This window comes from Solanum tuberosum, unplaced genomic scaffold, assembly GCF_000226075.1.
Source record: "Solanum tuberosum cultivar DM 1-3 516 R44 unplaced genomic scaffold, SolTub_3.0 scf00154, whole genome shotgun sequence".
In the NCBI taxonomy this organism is placed as follows: domain Eukaryota; kingdom Viridiplantae; phylum Streptophyta; class Magnoliopsida; order Solanales; family Solanaceae; genus Solanum; species Solanum tuberosum.
Genome location: NW_006239079.1, coordinates 875666 through 893575, shown reverse-complemented (window position 1 = coordinate 893575; position 17910 = coordinate 875666). Strand labels below are relative to the sequence as shown.

The following is a 17910-nucleotide window of genomic DNA, read 5'->3' as shown; positions in this document are numbered from 1 at the left end:
GTCAGTCCCGCCCAGGGTGTAGGCTCGGGGTGTGACAATAAATTTAATGCTAAATAGAGTATATTAGTAATGTTTGATTAATAATGCTTGTATTAATTAGTAATGCTTGTATCAATTATAGATAGATTATTTTTATGCATTGTTTAATTAGGTGCATTAAAAATAACATGTATTGCATAAAAAAAATTATTTACAAAGATACTCTTCACAATTATGGTGGAAAAGATTAAAAAAAAGTTTTAAGGGGCAATTGGGTCTTTAACCATGCTAATGCATGCATTAAAACCATTGCATTACTAATACCTAGAATCCATGATATTAGTAATAGTGTAATACACACTTTAATACACAATAGAGTGTATAACTAATGTTTATATTAGTTATAAATAGGTTAGAAAAAAATACCAAACAAGGTATTAATAAAACATAAAGTAATAATTTCTATTTCTAGCTTTATTATTATATATAAATTTGGCGATAAATTATTGTTCAATATTAAAGTCTCACATTAGTTAAATGTATGAGATTCAGTTTTGTTATATGGTGGAGATGTGAGACAAGTGATCAAGTTATTTATATGTTATATTAAGAAAATGAATAGATTAAAGAATATGTAAAAAGACTATTTTTTTTGTATTTTAGTTTCTGGCTAATACACGTAGAGTGTATTAGGAAAAATAATGCATGCATTAGCTTTGTGTATTACTATAAATAATGCTTGCATAAATTAAACACTCTATTGTGTATTAAGGTGTGCATTACTAATACCATGAATTTCTAGGTATTAGTAATGCATGCATTAGCATTTTAAAGACACAAATACCCTTCAAAAATACTTTTACATATTTTTCACCATAATTATGGAGGATATTTTTGTAAATAAATATTTGTGTGCAATACATGCTATTTTTAATGCTACCAAACCAAACAATGTATAAGAAATAATTTATGTACAACTAATGCAAGTATGACTAATACAAGCATTATTAAAGCAAGTATTTCTTATACACTTTATCTAACGACTCCTCCATATACAATAGAGTGTTTAACTTATGCAAGCATTATTTATAGTAATACACAAAGCTAATGCATGCATTATTTTTCCTAATACACTCTACGTGTATTAGCCAGAAACTAAAATACAAAAAAAATAGTCTTTTTACATATTCTTTAATCTATTCATTTTCTTAATATAACATATAAATAACTTGATCACTTGTCTCACATCTCCACCATATAACAAAACTGAATCTCATACATTTAACTAATGTGAGACTTTAATATTGAACAATAATTTATCGCCAAATTTATATATAATAATAAAGCTAGAAATATAAATTCTTACTTTATGTTTTATTAATACCTTGTTTAGTATTTTTTTTTTCCAACCTATTTATAACTAATGTAAACATTAGTTAAACACTTTATTGTGTATTAAAGTGTGTATTACACTATTACTAATATCATGGATTCTAGGTATTAGTAATGCAATGGTTTTAATGCATGCATTAGCATGGTTAAAGACCCAATTGCCCCTTAAAACTTTTTTTTAATCTTTTCCACCATAATTGTGAAGAGTATCTTTGTAAATAATTTTTTTTATGCAATACTTGTTATTTTTAATGCACCTAATTAAACAATGCATAAAAATAATTTATCTATAATTGATACAAGCATTACTAATTAATACAAGCATTATTAATCAAACATTACTAATATACTCTATTTAGCATTAAATTTATTGTCACACCCCGAGCCTACACCCTGGGCGGGACTGACACTCGAAGACCATTGTTGGCCCAAAGCGAACCCTTTGCCTGGCTTACATAACTTAGCAGAAGACTTAAACTCAACAAAGGTAAGTTCATATAGTAAACTGGAATGTTATAAATGAACATTCAACTGGCCATTAAGGCAAACTCAAGTCTCAACATGGAATAATGACAATGAAAAGACTAAACAACTAACATCTGACTGTCTATGAAGCCTCTAATAACAACTGAGATGGATGTTGGGACAAACCCCACAACAACCTAATTAAGTAAACTAGAAAATAATGAAATGGATCCTCCGAAATGCAAGGACGCTCACCAATAGACTCTGAACTGCTTACTGGATCAATGATGCGCCGAAATGCCAATCCTAGTTACCTGTGTTTGCATCATAAGACGATGCAGGCCAACTGGCATCAGTACATTGAATGTACGAGTATGCGAGTTGGAAAGCTAAACATAACATAGGCTTGAAAATGATCTAAAAGAAACACTTACCTTGGCTCTTCTCAATTCATGAATACTTAACTGAACGCATTTCATTATAAAGTAGTTTAAGACAAGTGCAACATAAAGAAAAAGAAAACTGTTTAAAACATGTTGTCAACTCATAATCATAAAATCATAAAAAAACATAACATGATCCCTCTGAAAGTCTACTTGTGCAATGCATGAATGAAGTCCCATACCCCATCCATACTAAGCAGAACCCCTTGAGGAACCATGCAATTACTGTTGTGGGAGTTTCTCTAACCGACAAGCAACACTTAAAAACTATAGTGATGATACAACGTTATTAGCCCCACGCTGCCCGGGCCATCTTATACCTTGTCGTGGTACAGAACCTGAACTACTAATTGGATCCACTAGTCTATGAGAAAAGGATTCATCTAAAAGTATGACCATTTTCTACCCATGATGGTTACATGGTTTATGGAGACTTGAGTTAATGTGAACTCGCATCGCCATATCCGTGCCCAATACTACTCCCAAAAATATAATATATATTAGCTTTTATGTTTAAAAACATACTTGTTCTGTGATTTGAGATTAGTGCTCAAAAACTTAGCTCAAAGGCTATCTTAGAAATCAAAGTTTCCCCTCTTGCTTAATTATGAAAGCATTTACTCTTTTCTGAAAATTAGTCTGAAGGCTCTTTGGAAATCGAGGTTTCCTTTCTTGTTTAAATGTGAAAACATTTTAAACTCTTTGGGAATACATGGTCCCCATATACTTTTGAAGAAAATGAACTTCAACTCTTTACTCTTTGCTTAACTTGAAATTTAAGTCTTAGAACAAAGTTAAAACATTTGGAAAAGACTTTTGGAAAACTCTAAGAACTTCTCTTGACTTGACTCCTACTTCTTTTGACATTGATCCTAACTTTCCTTGAATAGGATTATGGATTCAAGGTTCATGATCTCATGTTTATGGATGATTTCATGATGTTTAGATATACCTTAGAGTGTTGGAATCAACTAGAAAATATATGTACATTGCTAAGGAACAAGTACGAAAAGATAGGGAACGAATGGGGAGAAATGGCGTCCCTGGAACTTTGAGAGGCGCAGGGCGCCAGCCCTCAACATTCAGAGACCAAGTTGGGGTGCTCTGGCTGGCACGACGCCCCACCTCCTTCCCCAAGTGCTTGATGACTTTTCTTCTCCGTTTTACAACTCTAAACCCTCTAAACTTTAATGGTTTTTTTCCCAAACACTAAGGATCATTTATACCCTCGATATATGATAGATTCAAACCGAAATTACACCCGAAAACATGAATCAAATCGCAAGAAACTTCAACAAAACAACCCAAAAGAATTCAGACGAATTTCATCAAGAACTCGAAGGATTTACTTTCAAATCACACATATTTCGCTGAATTTAATCATGATTGGCGCGTGGATGAACTAACCCAACGCTATGTGATCTCACATACCTTTTTAGGGATCACCCACGACGAAATCCACAAGTTATCCTTGACGAAATCGACGAATCTTGCTTCCTCTTTTCCTTTCTCCTCTTTTCTCTTTTCTCCAAGTCCTAGCGTGAACTCTAACTTTTCTAAACTGACCAAAATCTGGTTTTACCCCAATTAATCTCCTAAAAACGAATTAGAATAATTAGGTAAGGAAAAGACTAAATAACCTTTCTAAAATCCGAATTAGACTTTCCTTAATCCAACAACCCAAGGAGTTATGGCCATTTGAAGTTAACCAAAACTCAACTTTTCCTAACTTAAACAAATTTCCAGATTTTTATTCTTTCCAAAAATGACTATTTCCAATTATTAGCTTTTTCCTAGTTATTTCAAATTGCAAGATGTTACAATATCTCCCCCTTGGGAACATTCCTCCTCGAATGAGATTATTCTTACTAGGCTCAGGGCGTAACATCAAGTTCAAACACCCAACAAGCAAATGCAAACAAACAACATGCTTACCCATAAATAAATACTAAGAAAGGATTAGTACCTTGATCTAGAATTTCTCCGGGTTTGAAGAGATGTGAATATCTCTTCTTCATACTTTTTCACCAATAGACTTCTCTCAAGTCACGATACATCTTGGTGGAACTCGGATGAATGGAATATCTGGAGCTTTAAGCTTCTTCCATGATCCTCTCTTGGGTTCCATCCACCATTGATACACACAACCTACCTTGATGTCTCAACACACCATCTCCCCCTTCTTCAAAAGTTAATACTTTTTGCTTATGAACATTTGCCATCAATTCAAGAAAGATAAGGTCTTGGTCTTTCTCACCTTTTACTTCTGACACTAATGATGATTCAGCCCCATTCATCACCACTATTCCTTCTCTTGTGGAATCCGTTAGTCGAACTCCTAATCATGTAAGTCTATCCACATCTTTTGCTAACTATTTCTTATCTTCCTCAACATGGGCGGTACTACCCATAGACAACCTGCTCAAGGCATCAGCAATAACATTAGCCTTACCTGGGTGATAAAGAATACTCATGTCATAATCCTTGAATAATTCCAACCACCTTCTTTGTCTGAGATTAAGCTCTTTCTAGGTGAACACAGATTGAAGACTATTGTGATCAGTGAATACATCAACATGCACACCATACAAGTACTGACGACATATCTTCAAAGCGAATACTACAGCAGCCAACTCTAAGTCATGGGTGGGGTAGTTCTTATCGTGAACTTTCAACTGTCTAGAGGCATAAGCTATAACTTTGTCATTCTGCATTAAGACACAACCCAACCCAACTCTAGATGCATCACAGTACACCACAAAACGTTGAGTACCTTCTAGTAAGGTCAAAACTGGGCAGTAGTCAACCTCTTCTTCAATTCCTGAAAGCTTTTCTCACAAGCTTCAGACCATTAAGATTTCCCTGTCTTCTGAGTTAACTTAGTCAAATGGGATGAAATAGACGAGAACCCCTCTACAAACCTTTTATAATAGCCAGCCAAACCCAAGAAACTCATAATATCAGTAGGAGATGTGGGTCTAGGCCAATTCTGCACTGCCTCTATCTTCTGGGTATCAACTCTATTTCCATCTCCGAAAACTATGTGGCCCAAGAACGCCACAGACTCAAGCCAAAACTCACATTTTGAGAACTTAACATACAACACATTATCTTTCAAAGTCTGAAGAACTATTCTGAGATGGCCAGCATGATCTTCTTCATTTCTTGAATAAATTAGTATGTCATCAATGAAGACGATAACAAACATATCTAAGTAAGGTTTGAAGACTCTATTCATAAGGTCCACGAACGTTGCTGGTGCATTGGTCAAACCAAAGGACATGACCAAAAACTCATAATGATCACAACGGGTCCTGAATGTTGTCTTGGAAAAATCACATTCCCTTACTTTCAACTAATGGTAGCTAGATCTGAGGTCAATCTTAGAAAAACAAGAAGCCCCTTGAAGCTGATCGAAAAGATCATCAATTCTCGGAGGAGGATACTTATTCTTGATGGTAACTTTGTTCAATTGACGGTAATTTATACACATCATAAGGAAACCATCTTTCTTTCTCACAAACAAGACCGGAGCTCCACAAGGTGAGACACTTGGTCGAATGAAGCCATTATCTAATAGATCATTTAACTGCTCTTTCAACTCCTTCAACTATGTTGGTGCCATTCTGTATGGCGGAAAAGAGATAGGACGAGTATCTGGAAGAATGTATATATCAAAGTCTATTTCTCACTCAGAAGGGACTCCGGGAATATCATCAAGAAAGACTTCTGGAAACTCTCGTGCTACTAAAACTGACTGAATATGAGGTATCTCAGTACTAGAGTCATTAACTCGGACTAAGTGATAGAAACACCCGTTAGAAACTAATTTCCTTGCCTTAAGGTACGAAATGATACGACCCTTAGGCACTGCTGAACTGTTTTTCCACTCTAAGATTGGCTCATTTGGAAACTGAAACTTAACTACTCGAGTTCTACAATCAACTGAGGCATAACAGGCATGAAACCAGTCCATACCAAGAATGACATCAAAATCTACCATGTCTAACTCAATTAAATAAGCCATGGTGTCTTTGTGATGGACGGAAATGACACAATCACTATAAACTCGCTCATCTAGAATAGACTCTCCAACAGGTGTAGAAACACAGAAGGGTTCACACAGTTTCTCAAGAATAACATCAAACTTATTTGCAACATAAAGGTTAACAAAAAATAAACTTGCTCCTGGGTCTAGCAAAGCATAAACATCAAAAGTAAAGACTTGGATTATACCAGTGACCACATCTGGAGAATTCTCTTGCTTTTGTGACTATTGATAGCATACAATCGGTTTGTTTCCCCGCTAGTACCTGAAGTAGCTGCTCGAGGTGCAACTCTGTCTGATGGAGCAACTGAAGAAAGTTGGGCCCTATTGCCCCCTATTACCATTACCTTGCATGTTCTCAGGACACTCCCTCATAAAATGACCGTTCTGACCACACTTGAAACAACCAGTAGAGCCCTCACGACAAATACCTGAGTGGTTTCTGCCACACTTAGCATATGCAGGAGGCTTACTACCCCTTTGTGCCATACTGCCTTGAGAATAGGCAGGTTAAGCTCTGAAACTCTGGGAATTCTGACTATTGTACTCACTTTTGTTCTTAGGTGCAGGTGCACTAGCAGATAATGGGGTAGGTCCCTTCTGTTTCTATTGGAAGGAAAACCAATTTGCACTACTCTTTTGCTGCCTGAACTTGTTCCCTGATGTCTTAGCCCTCTTATTCTTAAACTCTTCTCTATCCTTCAGCTTATCCTCCTCAACTTGTTGTACATGTATCATTAGCCTTGCTATGTCCATATCCCCTATCAATATTGCTGCCTTGCCTTCATTGCTTGACTGACGAGACAATCCAGCAACAAATAAACTAATCTTGTTCTTCATTTCAACAACAATCTCCGGGGAATAGAGGGAAAGTTGTGCGAACTTCAAACTGTACTCATGAACACTCATAGACTCCGAATTAAGGGTAAGAAATTCTCTTATCTTTGCCTCTCGCAACTCACGGGGAAAGAAACGTCTCATGAGAGCACTCTCAAACACAGCCCAACTCAGTATTGACGCATCCTCAACCCTATTCTTTTTCCATTGGTCGAACCAGACTCTAGCGATACCCTTCAGTTAGTATGCAGATAGTTCCTCCCTCTCAGCATCAACAACATACAATATCTCAAAAAAATTCTGAAGTACTTCAACAAAGTTCTCTAAATCCTCTGTGACACTTGAACCTGTGAAGCATGGTGGATTCATCCCTAAAAACTCAAGGATTCTTGAAGTATCAGCCACATCATGTCGATTACTTCTCCGTCCAACTTGATGAGTCGCAACTTGGCTTAACATCCGGATAGTCTCACGGAATTCAGCATGGTTAACTTGCCTTTGAGGTTGTACTTCAGGTGCATTAGGTAACTCCTGCTCATCAACATTTCTCCTAGCTGGACGACCTCTAACTGCTCTTCGTGAAGGCATGATTATCTGAAACATGCGCAAGAACGAATTAAAGGGAAACCTTTTGGAGACCAAGATCTAACACACGAAATGAGTATGAAAGAAGTGAGAAATTTTCCTAAATGTTGCAGCCTAATAATTATAGATGTGGCTTCACACCGATAAATAAGACTCTACAGACACGGCTTCATAAACTCCCTAGGACTCTTAAACTTTGTGCTTTAATACCAAGTTTGTCACTCCCCGAGCCTACGCCCTGGGCGGGACTGACACTCGAAGACCATTGTTGGCTCAAAACGAACCCTTGGCCTGGCTTACTTAACTCAGCGGAAGACTTAAACTCAACAAAGGTAAGTTCATATAGTAAACTGGAATGTTATAAATGAACATTCAACTGGCCATTAAGGCAAACTCAAGTCTCAACATGGAATAATGACAATGAAAAGACTAAACAACTAACATCTGACTGTCTATGAAGCCTCTAATAACAACTGAGATGGATGTTGCGACAAACCCCACAACATCCTAATGAACTAAACTAGAAAACAATTAAATGGATCCTCCGAAATGCAAGGAGGCTCACCAACATACTCTGAACTACTCACTGGATCAACGATGCGTCGGAATGCCAATCCAAGTTACCTATGTCTGCATCATAAGACGATGCAGGCCAACTGGCATCAGAACATTGAATGTATGAGTATGCGAGTTGGAAAGCCAAACATAACATAGGCTTGAAAAGGATCTGAAAGAAACACTTACCTTGGCTTTTCTAGACTCATGAATACTTAACTGAACTCATTTCATTATAAAGCAGTTTAAGACAAGTGCAATATAAAGAAAAAGAAAACTGTTTAAAACATGTTGTCAACTCATAATCATAAAATCAAAAAAAAAACATATCATGATCCCACTCAAAGTCTACTTGTGCAATGCATGAATGAAGTCTCATACCCCCATCCATACTAAGTAGAACCCCTTGAGAAACCATGCAATTACTGCTGTGGGAGTTTCTCTAACCGACAAGCAACACTTAAAAACTATAGTGATGATACAACGTTATTAGCCCCACGCTGCCCGGGCCATCCTATACCTTGTCGTGGTATAGAACCTGAACTACTAAGTGGATCCACTAGTCTATGCGAAAAAGATTCATCTAAAAAGTATGACCCTTTTCTACCCATGATGGCTACATGGTTTATGGAGACTTGAGTTAATGTGAACTAGCATCCCCATATCGGTGTTGGAAATCAAATTTTCCCCTCTTGCTTAATTATGAAAGCATTTACTCTTTTCTGAAAACTAGTCCGAAGGCTCTTTGGAAATCGAGGTTTCCTTTCTTGTTTAAATGTGAAAACATTTTAAACTCTTTGGAAATACATGGTCCCCATATACTTTTGAAGAAAATGAACTTCAACTCTTTACTCTTTGCTTAACTTGAAATTTAAGTCTTAGAACAAAGTTAAAACATTTGGAAAAGACTTTTGGAAAACTCTAAGAACTTCTCTTGACTTGAATCCTACTTCTCTTGATGTTGATCCTAACTTTCCTTGAATTGGACTATGGATTTAAGGTTCATGATCTCATGTTTATGGATGATTTCATGATATTTAGATGTACCTTAGAGTGTTGAAATCAACTACAAAATATAGGTACATTGCTAAGGAACAAGTACGAAAAGGTAGGGAACGAATGGGGAGAACTGGCGTCCCTGGCACTCTAAGAGGTGCGGGGCACGAGCCCTCAACAGTCAAAGACCAAGTTGGGGTGCTCTGGCTGGCGTGACGCCCCACCCCATTCCCCAGGTGCTTGAAGACTTTTCTTCTCCGTTTTTCAACTCTAAACGCTCTAAACTTCAATGGTTCTTTTCCCAAACACTAAGAATCATTTATACCCTCAATATATGATAGATTCAAACCGAAATTACACCCGGAAACAAGAATCAAATCGTAAGAAACTTCAACAAAATAACGCACAAGAATTCAAACGAATTTCATTAAGAACTCAAAGGATTTACTTTCAAATCACACATATTTCGCTGAATTTGATCATGATTGGCGCGTGGGTTAACTAACCCAACGCTATGTGATCTCACATACCTTTTTAGGGATCACCCCTGACAAAATCCACAAGCTATCCTTGACGAAATCGACGAATCTTGCTTCCTCTTCTCCTTTCTCCTCTTTACTCTTTTCTCCAAGCCATAGCGTGAACTCTAACTTTTCTAAACCGACCAAAATCTGGTTTTACCCCAATTAATCTCCTAAAAACGAATTAGAATAATTAGGTTAGGAAAAGACTAAATAACCCTTCTAAAATCCGGAAGAGACTTTCCTTAATCCAACTGCCCAACTTCCAAAAGGCATAACTTATTCATACGAACTCGGAATCGCGCAAACTAGGCAGCCTTGGAAAGATCATTCCAAGAGCTTTCCAGCCATGTCTGGAAGTACACCTAACTCATCTTGATCAAGGAGTTATGGCCATTTGAAGTTGACCAAAATTCAACTTTTCCTAACTTAAACAAATTTCCAGATTTTCATTCTTTCCAAAAATGACTATTTCCAATTATTAGCTTCTTCCTAGTTATTTCAAATTGCGAGATGTTACATTTATATACTCTACTAACGACTCCTCATAACTACTCATCTTCCCCAGAGAAGCTGGTTGCGAAAAAAGAAAGGAAACTACAAAACTGTGAAATATTTAATAATTTCTTAAAATAAATGCACTCTAGCTCTGTCCCGTATTGGTTTGTTACATGTACAGTGGTGAGACTGAGACTGTTTCATTCTTAATCAGTTGTATTGGCTTTGAATCCTAGATATAGAGAAAAATATGTTGAAAGTGTCACCCCAAATGGACCCTGCAATGCGCAAATCAAATTTAACCAAAATTCTAATGCGAATTCTGAATCGAGTGAAAAAATTAATAATACTATCAACGATGCTTATTCCTTATGAAATGGGGGCATTATTTTCTTTTTTTAAACGAGCAATCTATTTAAAATGAGAACAATAATGTTAAACGTGAGTTTAATTCGTCTGAACTCTATTGAACATATTATATACATACAATATTCACACTAGCCGAAATTAGCGAATACAAGCAAAATTATCAGCACTTTTTTAAAAATATTTTTTTAGAAAAGTGCTTTTTCAAAAAACTAAATACTCTTTCTGTCTTTCATTTTACACGAATATTAAAAATTTTAAATAACAAAATAATTTTATTAATTTATTTCTAAAAAGAAATTTAATTGATGTTTTCTTAATTTAGTAAGTTAAACAACTAGTCCATTTGTCCCTACTTACTTGTCCACTTTTCTATTTTAAGTTATTCTTAATTATTTGTCCATTTAGACAAATCAAGAAAGGACAAATTTGTTTTACCTATTATACCCTTAATTAATTACTTTGAAAATATAGATTATTTTGAATGTTTTAAGTTTTAATTCATCCATTTCATAATTAATAAGGATAAATTGATAAACTTACTATGTCAATAATTGGTTTCTTAATAGGTGTGTTAATTTTAAAAATGGACAAGTAATTAGGGATAGAAAGAGTATTTTTACTTCAAAAGTAAAATAATCAACTAATATGAAAAATGAGTGTTTAGTTCGGCGTGATTAAGCCGTGGAAGAAAATCACATGCCGGGATTTTGGAAATATCTTTAAGTTTCTTAAAGTTATTTAGGAAGAAAAGTAAACTATATTTAGATGGATGAGTAAGAGCCTCTTTGGATTGATTTAAAAAATAGGTTAAAGTTAAAAATTAAAGGTCAAATTGAAATGACTTTTAAGTTAAAAAATAAGTAGGGGGGTGGGGATACTTTTAGTTTTTAACTTATTTTAAGTTCTTTTTTTTCTTCGCGAAACACTTTCAGAAAATCAAATATTGACTTCAAAGTAGGTTTGACAAACTTTTAAACCAAACCACACCATCTAAGTCAACTTGAATTATTTGTATAATATTCTCTTGTTCAATATATATAAACAATAAACATTAAAAACGTGACTGGATATTAATTAAATAAAAATTAATCAATATATTCTTTTTGATTCTTCTAAAAAATATAGATAATTATTATTTGGAATTTAAAAATATTTGAAAACTTTAAAACTATTATTTAAAAAAAAAGGTAATTCTAATAAAAAAATAATGAATAATACATTTTAATTTTTTAAGAAAATCATTCATGAACTATAAGAAAAGTGTTAATAAAGTCGGTATAGTATTCTTTTTTTACCTTGAAAACTGTCGTCGTTTTGCTCCATTACACTTTGTTTTAGATGATTGTACTGAAAAATCGTATTGTACTGTTTTAATAAATACATTGTTTGAACAGATTGTATCGGTCTCTATTGTAAGATAATGTCACATATCCATAATTTGAATGATAAATCTATAAAATAAAATAAAAAGATAATGAATAGAGCTACTATGAAAAGATATGGATAAAAAATGAAATACAACTATTAAATAATAATTAATAAATAAATAAAAAATGCAAAGAAAGTATTTTGGTAACAAAGCGATTACACCAAATGGATCGTTATATAAAATGAGTATTTTCATCATTAGCTAAGAATGAATTTTAATTATACAATACAATTTAATACAATACAAGTCAACCATTAATGACTTAAACTACTATACTTAGATATGGGTATGGCAATAGACAATCTTCTCATCATACTTGCATAAGTTATTTGGTATTTTATTGTTGTCAAATATATCAGATTTCTATCCTCTATTTGAGGCTCTGGATCTGCAGGGATTGAGAAAGCAGACGGAAATATATCAGAGTCAATTGATCAATATCTGGAGTGAAATTGTAAAGGAAAAAGGCAGGCAATTAAACGTCATAGCTCGAATTTTTTGAATGTCATGATTGATAGTGGATTCTCAGATTTACAGATCAATATCTTAGTGATAGTAATATCTCAACTTTTTAAAATCAGTATACTCTGGTTTCAAATAGATGTGAATTTTTTAGGCAAAACCAATTGAGGTTGACATGACACAATCTTGTTCTTGAATTTCAGGAATTAGTGGGTGCGGGTTCTAACACCACAACCTCAACAATTGAATGGGCAATGATAGAGTTGCTGAGGAACAAGGGTGCTATGCACAAATTTCAGGCTGAGCTTACAAGTAAATTCAGGGAAAATGATATAATAACAGAATCAAACATCAGTGAACTTCCATATTTGGCTGCTATTGTCAAGGAGACATTGAGAATCCATTCACCTACTCCCTTCTTGATTCCTCGTCGTCGTGCTCCTGAGACGTGTAAGATTATGAATTATACCATCCCAAATAACTCGAAGTTGTTTGTCAATGTTTACACAATAGGGCGTGACTCCAACTTATGGGAAGATTTTAAGTTCATACCATTTGGTGCAGGGAGGAGAATATGCCCTGGCTTAGGTTTTGCTCGACAAGAAATTCACTTGATTTTAGCTTGTTTGATCCATTACTTTGAGTGGTCAATTCCTAATGGTGAGGATCCAATGCAGTTAGATATGGAAGAAAAAGTTTGGGTGTTACTCTACAGAAAGAAAAGCCTCTACTCATTGTCCCTATGTAATGTGTATATCTTTTTTGTTCTACACATGCAACATGTAGTACCTTCACTTACAAATAAAAACTATACTATTATGTTCCAAAGCTATCTTATTTTTTAGAATGGAATTAGTTTTTGCATTGTTATGATATGGGTATGGGTAGGGTCAGAAAAAAAAATTAAAGAATGAAGTAGAGTTTCAGAAATGTTTTCCTCAATTATTGAAGGGAAGTCATTTTCCTTAAATTTGAGGAAAATGAGATAATTTGGAAAACATTTTTCAAACATGAAAAAATTGGCCATACCAAACACACCATTTATTTATCAACATTTTCATAAATTGACAACTCTGTTGGTAAGGTGAGAAAAGATAAATGGTTTTTGGATTCTTCATTACGAAAATTATTGGTGAGGTGATTCAGTACACACGTATGTATTTTACTATTTTTTATTCTTTATTTTTTGTCGTCATTTTAGTGATGATATTATCAATGAAGATGACTAGATACTTAATTGATATGAGTTTATTTGTTTTGTATTTAGATTTTTTTATTACATGTGCAATTTAATTTTGATTAAGACTTATTTTATCAAGACCAAGAAGAGTTGGTCGAAATTGGACAAAGTTTCTAATTATTCAATCGTTTTTTAAATAATTTATTGTTGAGTTTTGAATATATTTGTTTTGATGTTACAGTTTTAATTCATTGAATCCAAATAGGTTTTCCACAAAATTTTAAAATCCCCCCCCCCCCCCTCCCCAGAATCAAGTAGGATTAACAAAGAAACTAATTAAGTGTCCATCATACTTATTGATAGTGAAGATGCGCAACTCCAATTTCTAAAACTGTGTATATGACATAAGTTTAAGAATGGTATTATAGAATCCTATTGATAAACTATTGCCTACGTAGCAATAGATGAGTGACTATAAAATATGAAGTCTTGTACATTACCGGGTCGTTTGGTAGAGTGAATAAGAATAATGTTAAATAGAGTGTATTAGTAATGCTTGCAAGTATTAACAAAAATAATGCTTGCATGCATTAGCTTTGTTTATTAGTAATATCTTGTTTGATACTTTTTTTCATACTATGTATAACTAATGCAAACAGTAATTATACACTCTATTGTGTATTGGGGAGTGTATTACTAATACCATGAATTTCTAGGTATTAGTAATGCATGCATTAGCATTTTAAAGACACAAATACCCTTCAAAAATACTTTTACATCTTTTTCACCATAATTATGGAGGATATTTTTATAAATAAATATTTGTGTGCAATACATGCTATTTTTAATGCTACCAAACCAAACAATGTATAAGAAATAATTTATGTACAACTAATGCAAGTATAACTAATACAAGCATTATTAATGCAGGTATTTCTTATACACTCTATTGAGCATTATTTTTATACACTCTATCAAACGACTCCTGCATGTATTAGTTATGTTTGCATTAATTATACATAGATTATTTTAATGCTTTGTTTGGTTTAATGCATTAAAAATAGTATGTATTGCATTAAAAAGATTATTTACAAAGATACCCTCCACTTTATCGTGGAAAAGATGTAAAAAAGGTTTTGAGGGACAATTGAGTCTTTTGTCATGTTAATGCATGCATTGAAATCAGTGCATTGCTAATACCTAGAAATTCATGGTATTAGTAATGCACACCTTAATACACAATAGAGTGTTTAATTTATGCAAGCATTATTTATAGTAATACACAAAGCTAATACATGCATTATTTTTCCTGATACACTACGTGTATTAGCCAGAAGTTGAAATACAAAAAAAAATAGTCTTTTTACATATTCTTTAATCTATTCATTTTCTTAATATAACATATAAATATCTTGATCACTTCTCTCACATCTCCACCATATAACAAAACTGAATCTCATACATTTAACTAATGCGAGACTTTAATATTGAACAATAATTTATCGCCAAATTTATATATAATAATAAAGCTAGAAATAGAAATTATTACTTTATGTTTTATTAATACCTTGTTTGGTATTTTTTTTTCTAACCTATTTATAACTAATGTAAACATTAGTTATACACTCTATTGTGTATTAAAGTGTGTATTACACTATTACTAATATCATGGATTCTAGGTATTAGTAATGATGTGGTTTTAATGCATGCATTAGCATGATTAAAGACCCAATTGCCCCTTAAAACTTTTTTTTTCATCTTTTCCACCATAATTGTGAATAGTATCTTTGTAAATAAATTTTTTTATGCAATACATGTTATTTTTAATGCACCTAATCAAACAATGCATAAAAATAATCTATCTATAATTGATACAAGCATTACTAATTAATACAAGCATTATTAATCAAACATTACTAATATACTCTATTTAGCATTATATTTATATACTCTACTAACGACTCCTCATAACTACTCATTCGCCCCATAGAAGCTGGTTGCGAAAAAAGAAAGGAAACTACAAAACTGTGAAATATTTAATAATTTCTTAAAATAAATGCTCTAGCTCCGTCCCGTATTGGTTTGTTACATGTACAGTGGTGAAACTGAGACTATTTCATTCTTAATCAAATGTATTGGCTTTGAATCTTAAATATAGAGAAAAATTTGTTGAAAGTGTCACCCCAAATGGACCCTGCAATGCACAAATCAAATTTAACCAAAACTCTAATGCGAGCACCGATTGAAAAAAAAAATACTGTCAACGATGCTCATTCCTTATGAAATGGGAGCATTATTTTCTTTTTTAAATGAGCAATCTATTTAAAATGAGAAAAATAATGTTAAACGTGAGTTTGACCTGTTCACTTTAACAGTTCTTAGCTTTTTTTTCTTCAAATTATTTATAGGTTTGCCAATTAAGAATTAAGGAGATTAAGCGCTACAAAAATATTGTGTCTGTTTTTTTTTAATTCGTCTAAACTCTATTGATCATATTATATACATACAATATTCGCACTAGCCGAAAATAGCGAATACAAGCAAAATTATCAGCGCTTTTTTAAAAATATTGTTTTAGAAAAGTGTTTTTTCAAAAAAATAAATATTCTTTCTGTCTTTCATTTTACACGCATATTAAAAATTATAAATAAGAAAATAATTTTATTAATTCATTTCTAAAAAGAAATTAGAAATTTTAAAAATAAATGTGAATATTTTTTTAAAAATAATTGTAGAGGTAATATAGGTAAATTTTAATTGATGTTTTCTTAATTTAGTAAGTTAAACAACTAGTCTATTTGTCCCTAATTACCTGTCCACTTTTCTTTTTTAAGTTATTCTTAATTATTTGTCCATTTAGACAAATCAAGAAAGGACAAATTTGTTTTACCTATTATACCCTTAATTAATTACTTTGAAAATGTAGAATTTTTTGAATGTTTTAACTTTTAATTCATCCATTTCATAATTAATAAGGATAAATTGGTAAATTTATTATGTCAATAATTATTTTCTTAATAGGTGTGCCAATTTTTAAAATGGACAAGTAATTAAGGATAGAAAGAGTATTTTTACTTCAAAAGTAAAATAATCAACTAATATGAAAAATGAGTGTTTAGTTCAGCGTGATTAAGCCGTGGAAGAAAATCACATGCCGGGATTTTGGAAATATCCTTAAGTTTCTTAAAGTTCTTTAGGAAGAAAAGTAAACTATATTTAGATGGATGAGTAAGAGCCTCTTTGGATTGATTTAAAAAATAGCTTAAAGTTAAAGGTCAAATTGAAATGACTTTTAAGTCAAAAAATAAAAAGTAGCGGAGGTGGAGCTACTTTTAGTTTTTAACTTATTTTAAGTTCTTTTTTTTCTTCGCCAAACACTTTCAGAAAATCAAATATTGACTTAAAAGTAGGTTTGACAAACTTTTAAACCAAACTACACTCTCTAAGTCAACTTGAATTATTTGTATAATATTCTCTTGTTCAATATAAACAATAAACAAAATATTAAAAATGTGACTGGATATTATTAAATAAAAATTAATCAATATATTATTTTTGATTCTTCTAAAAAATATAGATAATTATTATTTGGAAATTAAAAATACTTGAAAACTTTATAACTATTATTTAAAAAAAAGGGTAATTCTAATAAAAAAAACAATGAATAATACATTTTTATTTTTTTAAGAAAATCATTCATGAACTATAAGAAAAGTGTTAATAAAGTTGGTATAATATTCTTTTTTTACCTTGAAAACTCTAGTCGTTTTGCTCCCTTACACTTTGTTTTAGATGATTGTACTGAAAAATCGTATTGTAATGTTTTAATAAATACATTGTTTGAACATATTGTATCGGTCTCTATCGTAAAATAATGTCACATATCCATAATTTGAATGATAAATCTATAAATAAAATAAAAAAAGATAATGAATAGAGCTACTATGAAAAGATAAGGATAAAAAATGAAATACAACTATTAAATAATAATTAATAAATAAAAACAAAATGCAAAGAAAGTATTTTGGTAACAATGCGATTAGACCAAATGAATCGTGATATAAAATGAGTATTTTCGTCATTAGCTAAGAATGAATTTTAATGATACAATACAAATTAACACAATACAAGTAAACCATTAATGACTTAAA

The 17910-nt window shown here is 32.5% G+C and overlaps 2 protein-coding genes and 1 long non-coding RNA gene across 4 annotated transcripts in view; 2 read left to right on the top strand and 1 right to left on the bottom strand.

The window, feature by feature from the left end:
* The window catches only part of LOC107061646 (probable (S)-N-methylcoclaurine 3'-hydroxylase isozyme 2), a 7754-nt gene extending 992 nt beyond the window's left edge, over nt 1-6762 (top strand). The window contains exon 3 of the mRNA XM_015311270.1: nt 6563-6762. Coding sequence (XP_015166756.1) covers nt 6563-6762 — 200 coding nt within the window. The remainder of the gene's footprint in view (nt 1-6562) is intronic.
* Nucleotides 6763-12483: 5721 nt separating this feature from the next.
* On the bottom strand, nt 12484-13355 carry LOC107061656 (uncharacterized). The gene is made up of 2 exons (XR_001474141.1): nt 13132-13355; nt 12484-13020 (listed from the first exon to the last, which is right to left on the bottom strand). It is a non-coding gene; the product is annotated as an uncharacterized lncRNA (long non-coding RNA).
* LOC102599289 ((S)-N-methylcoclaurine 3'-hydroxylase isozyme 1-like) lies at nt 12590-13449 on the top strand. 2 transcript variants are annotated; one of them, XM_015311305.1, is made up of 3 exons: nt 12590-12672; nt 12783-13029; nt 13144-13449. In XM_015311305.1, exons 1-3 carry the CDS (start codon nt 12625-12627, stop codon nt 13422-13424), a joined length of 576 nt encoding a protein of 191 aa, XP_015166791.1. In that variant the 5' UTR covers nt 12590-12624; the 3' UTR covers nt 13425-13449. The 2 variants fall into 2 exon arrangements, with proteins under 2 accessions (XP_015166791.1, XP_015166790.1); XM_015311304.1 differs by having other exon boundaries at nt 12783-13449.
* Nucleotides 13450-17910: the final 4461 nt, after the last annotated feature.

Bases quoted from the DNA above. Each gene is read 5' to 3' on its own strand.
- LOC102599289 (XM_015311304.1), top strand. From the start codon at position 12,625: ATGATTGATAGTGGATTCTCAGATTTACAGATCAATATCTTAGTGATA. The intron at 12,673-12,782 runs GTAATATCTCAA...CTTGAATTTCAG, and splicing joins AGATCAATATCTTAGTGATA to GAATTAGTGGGTGCGGGTTC.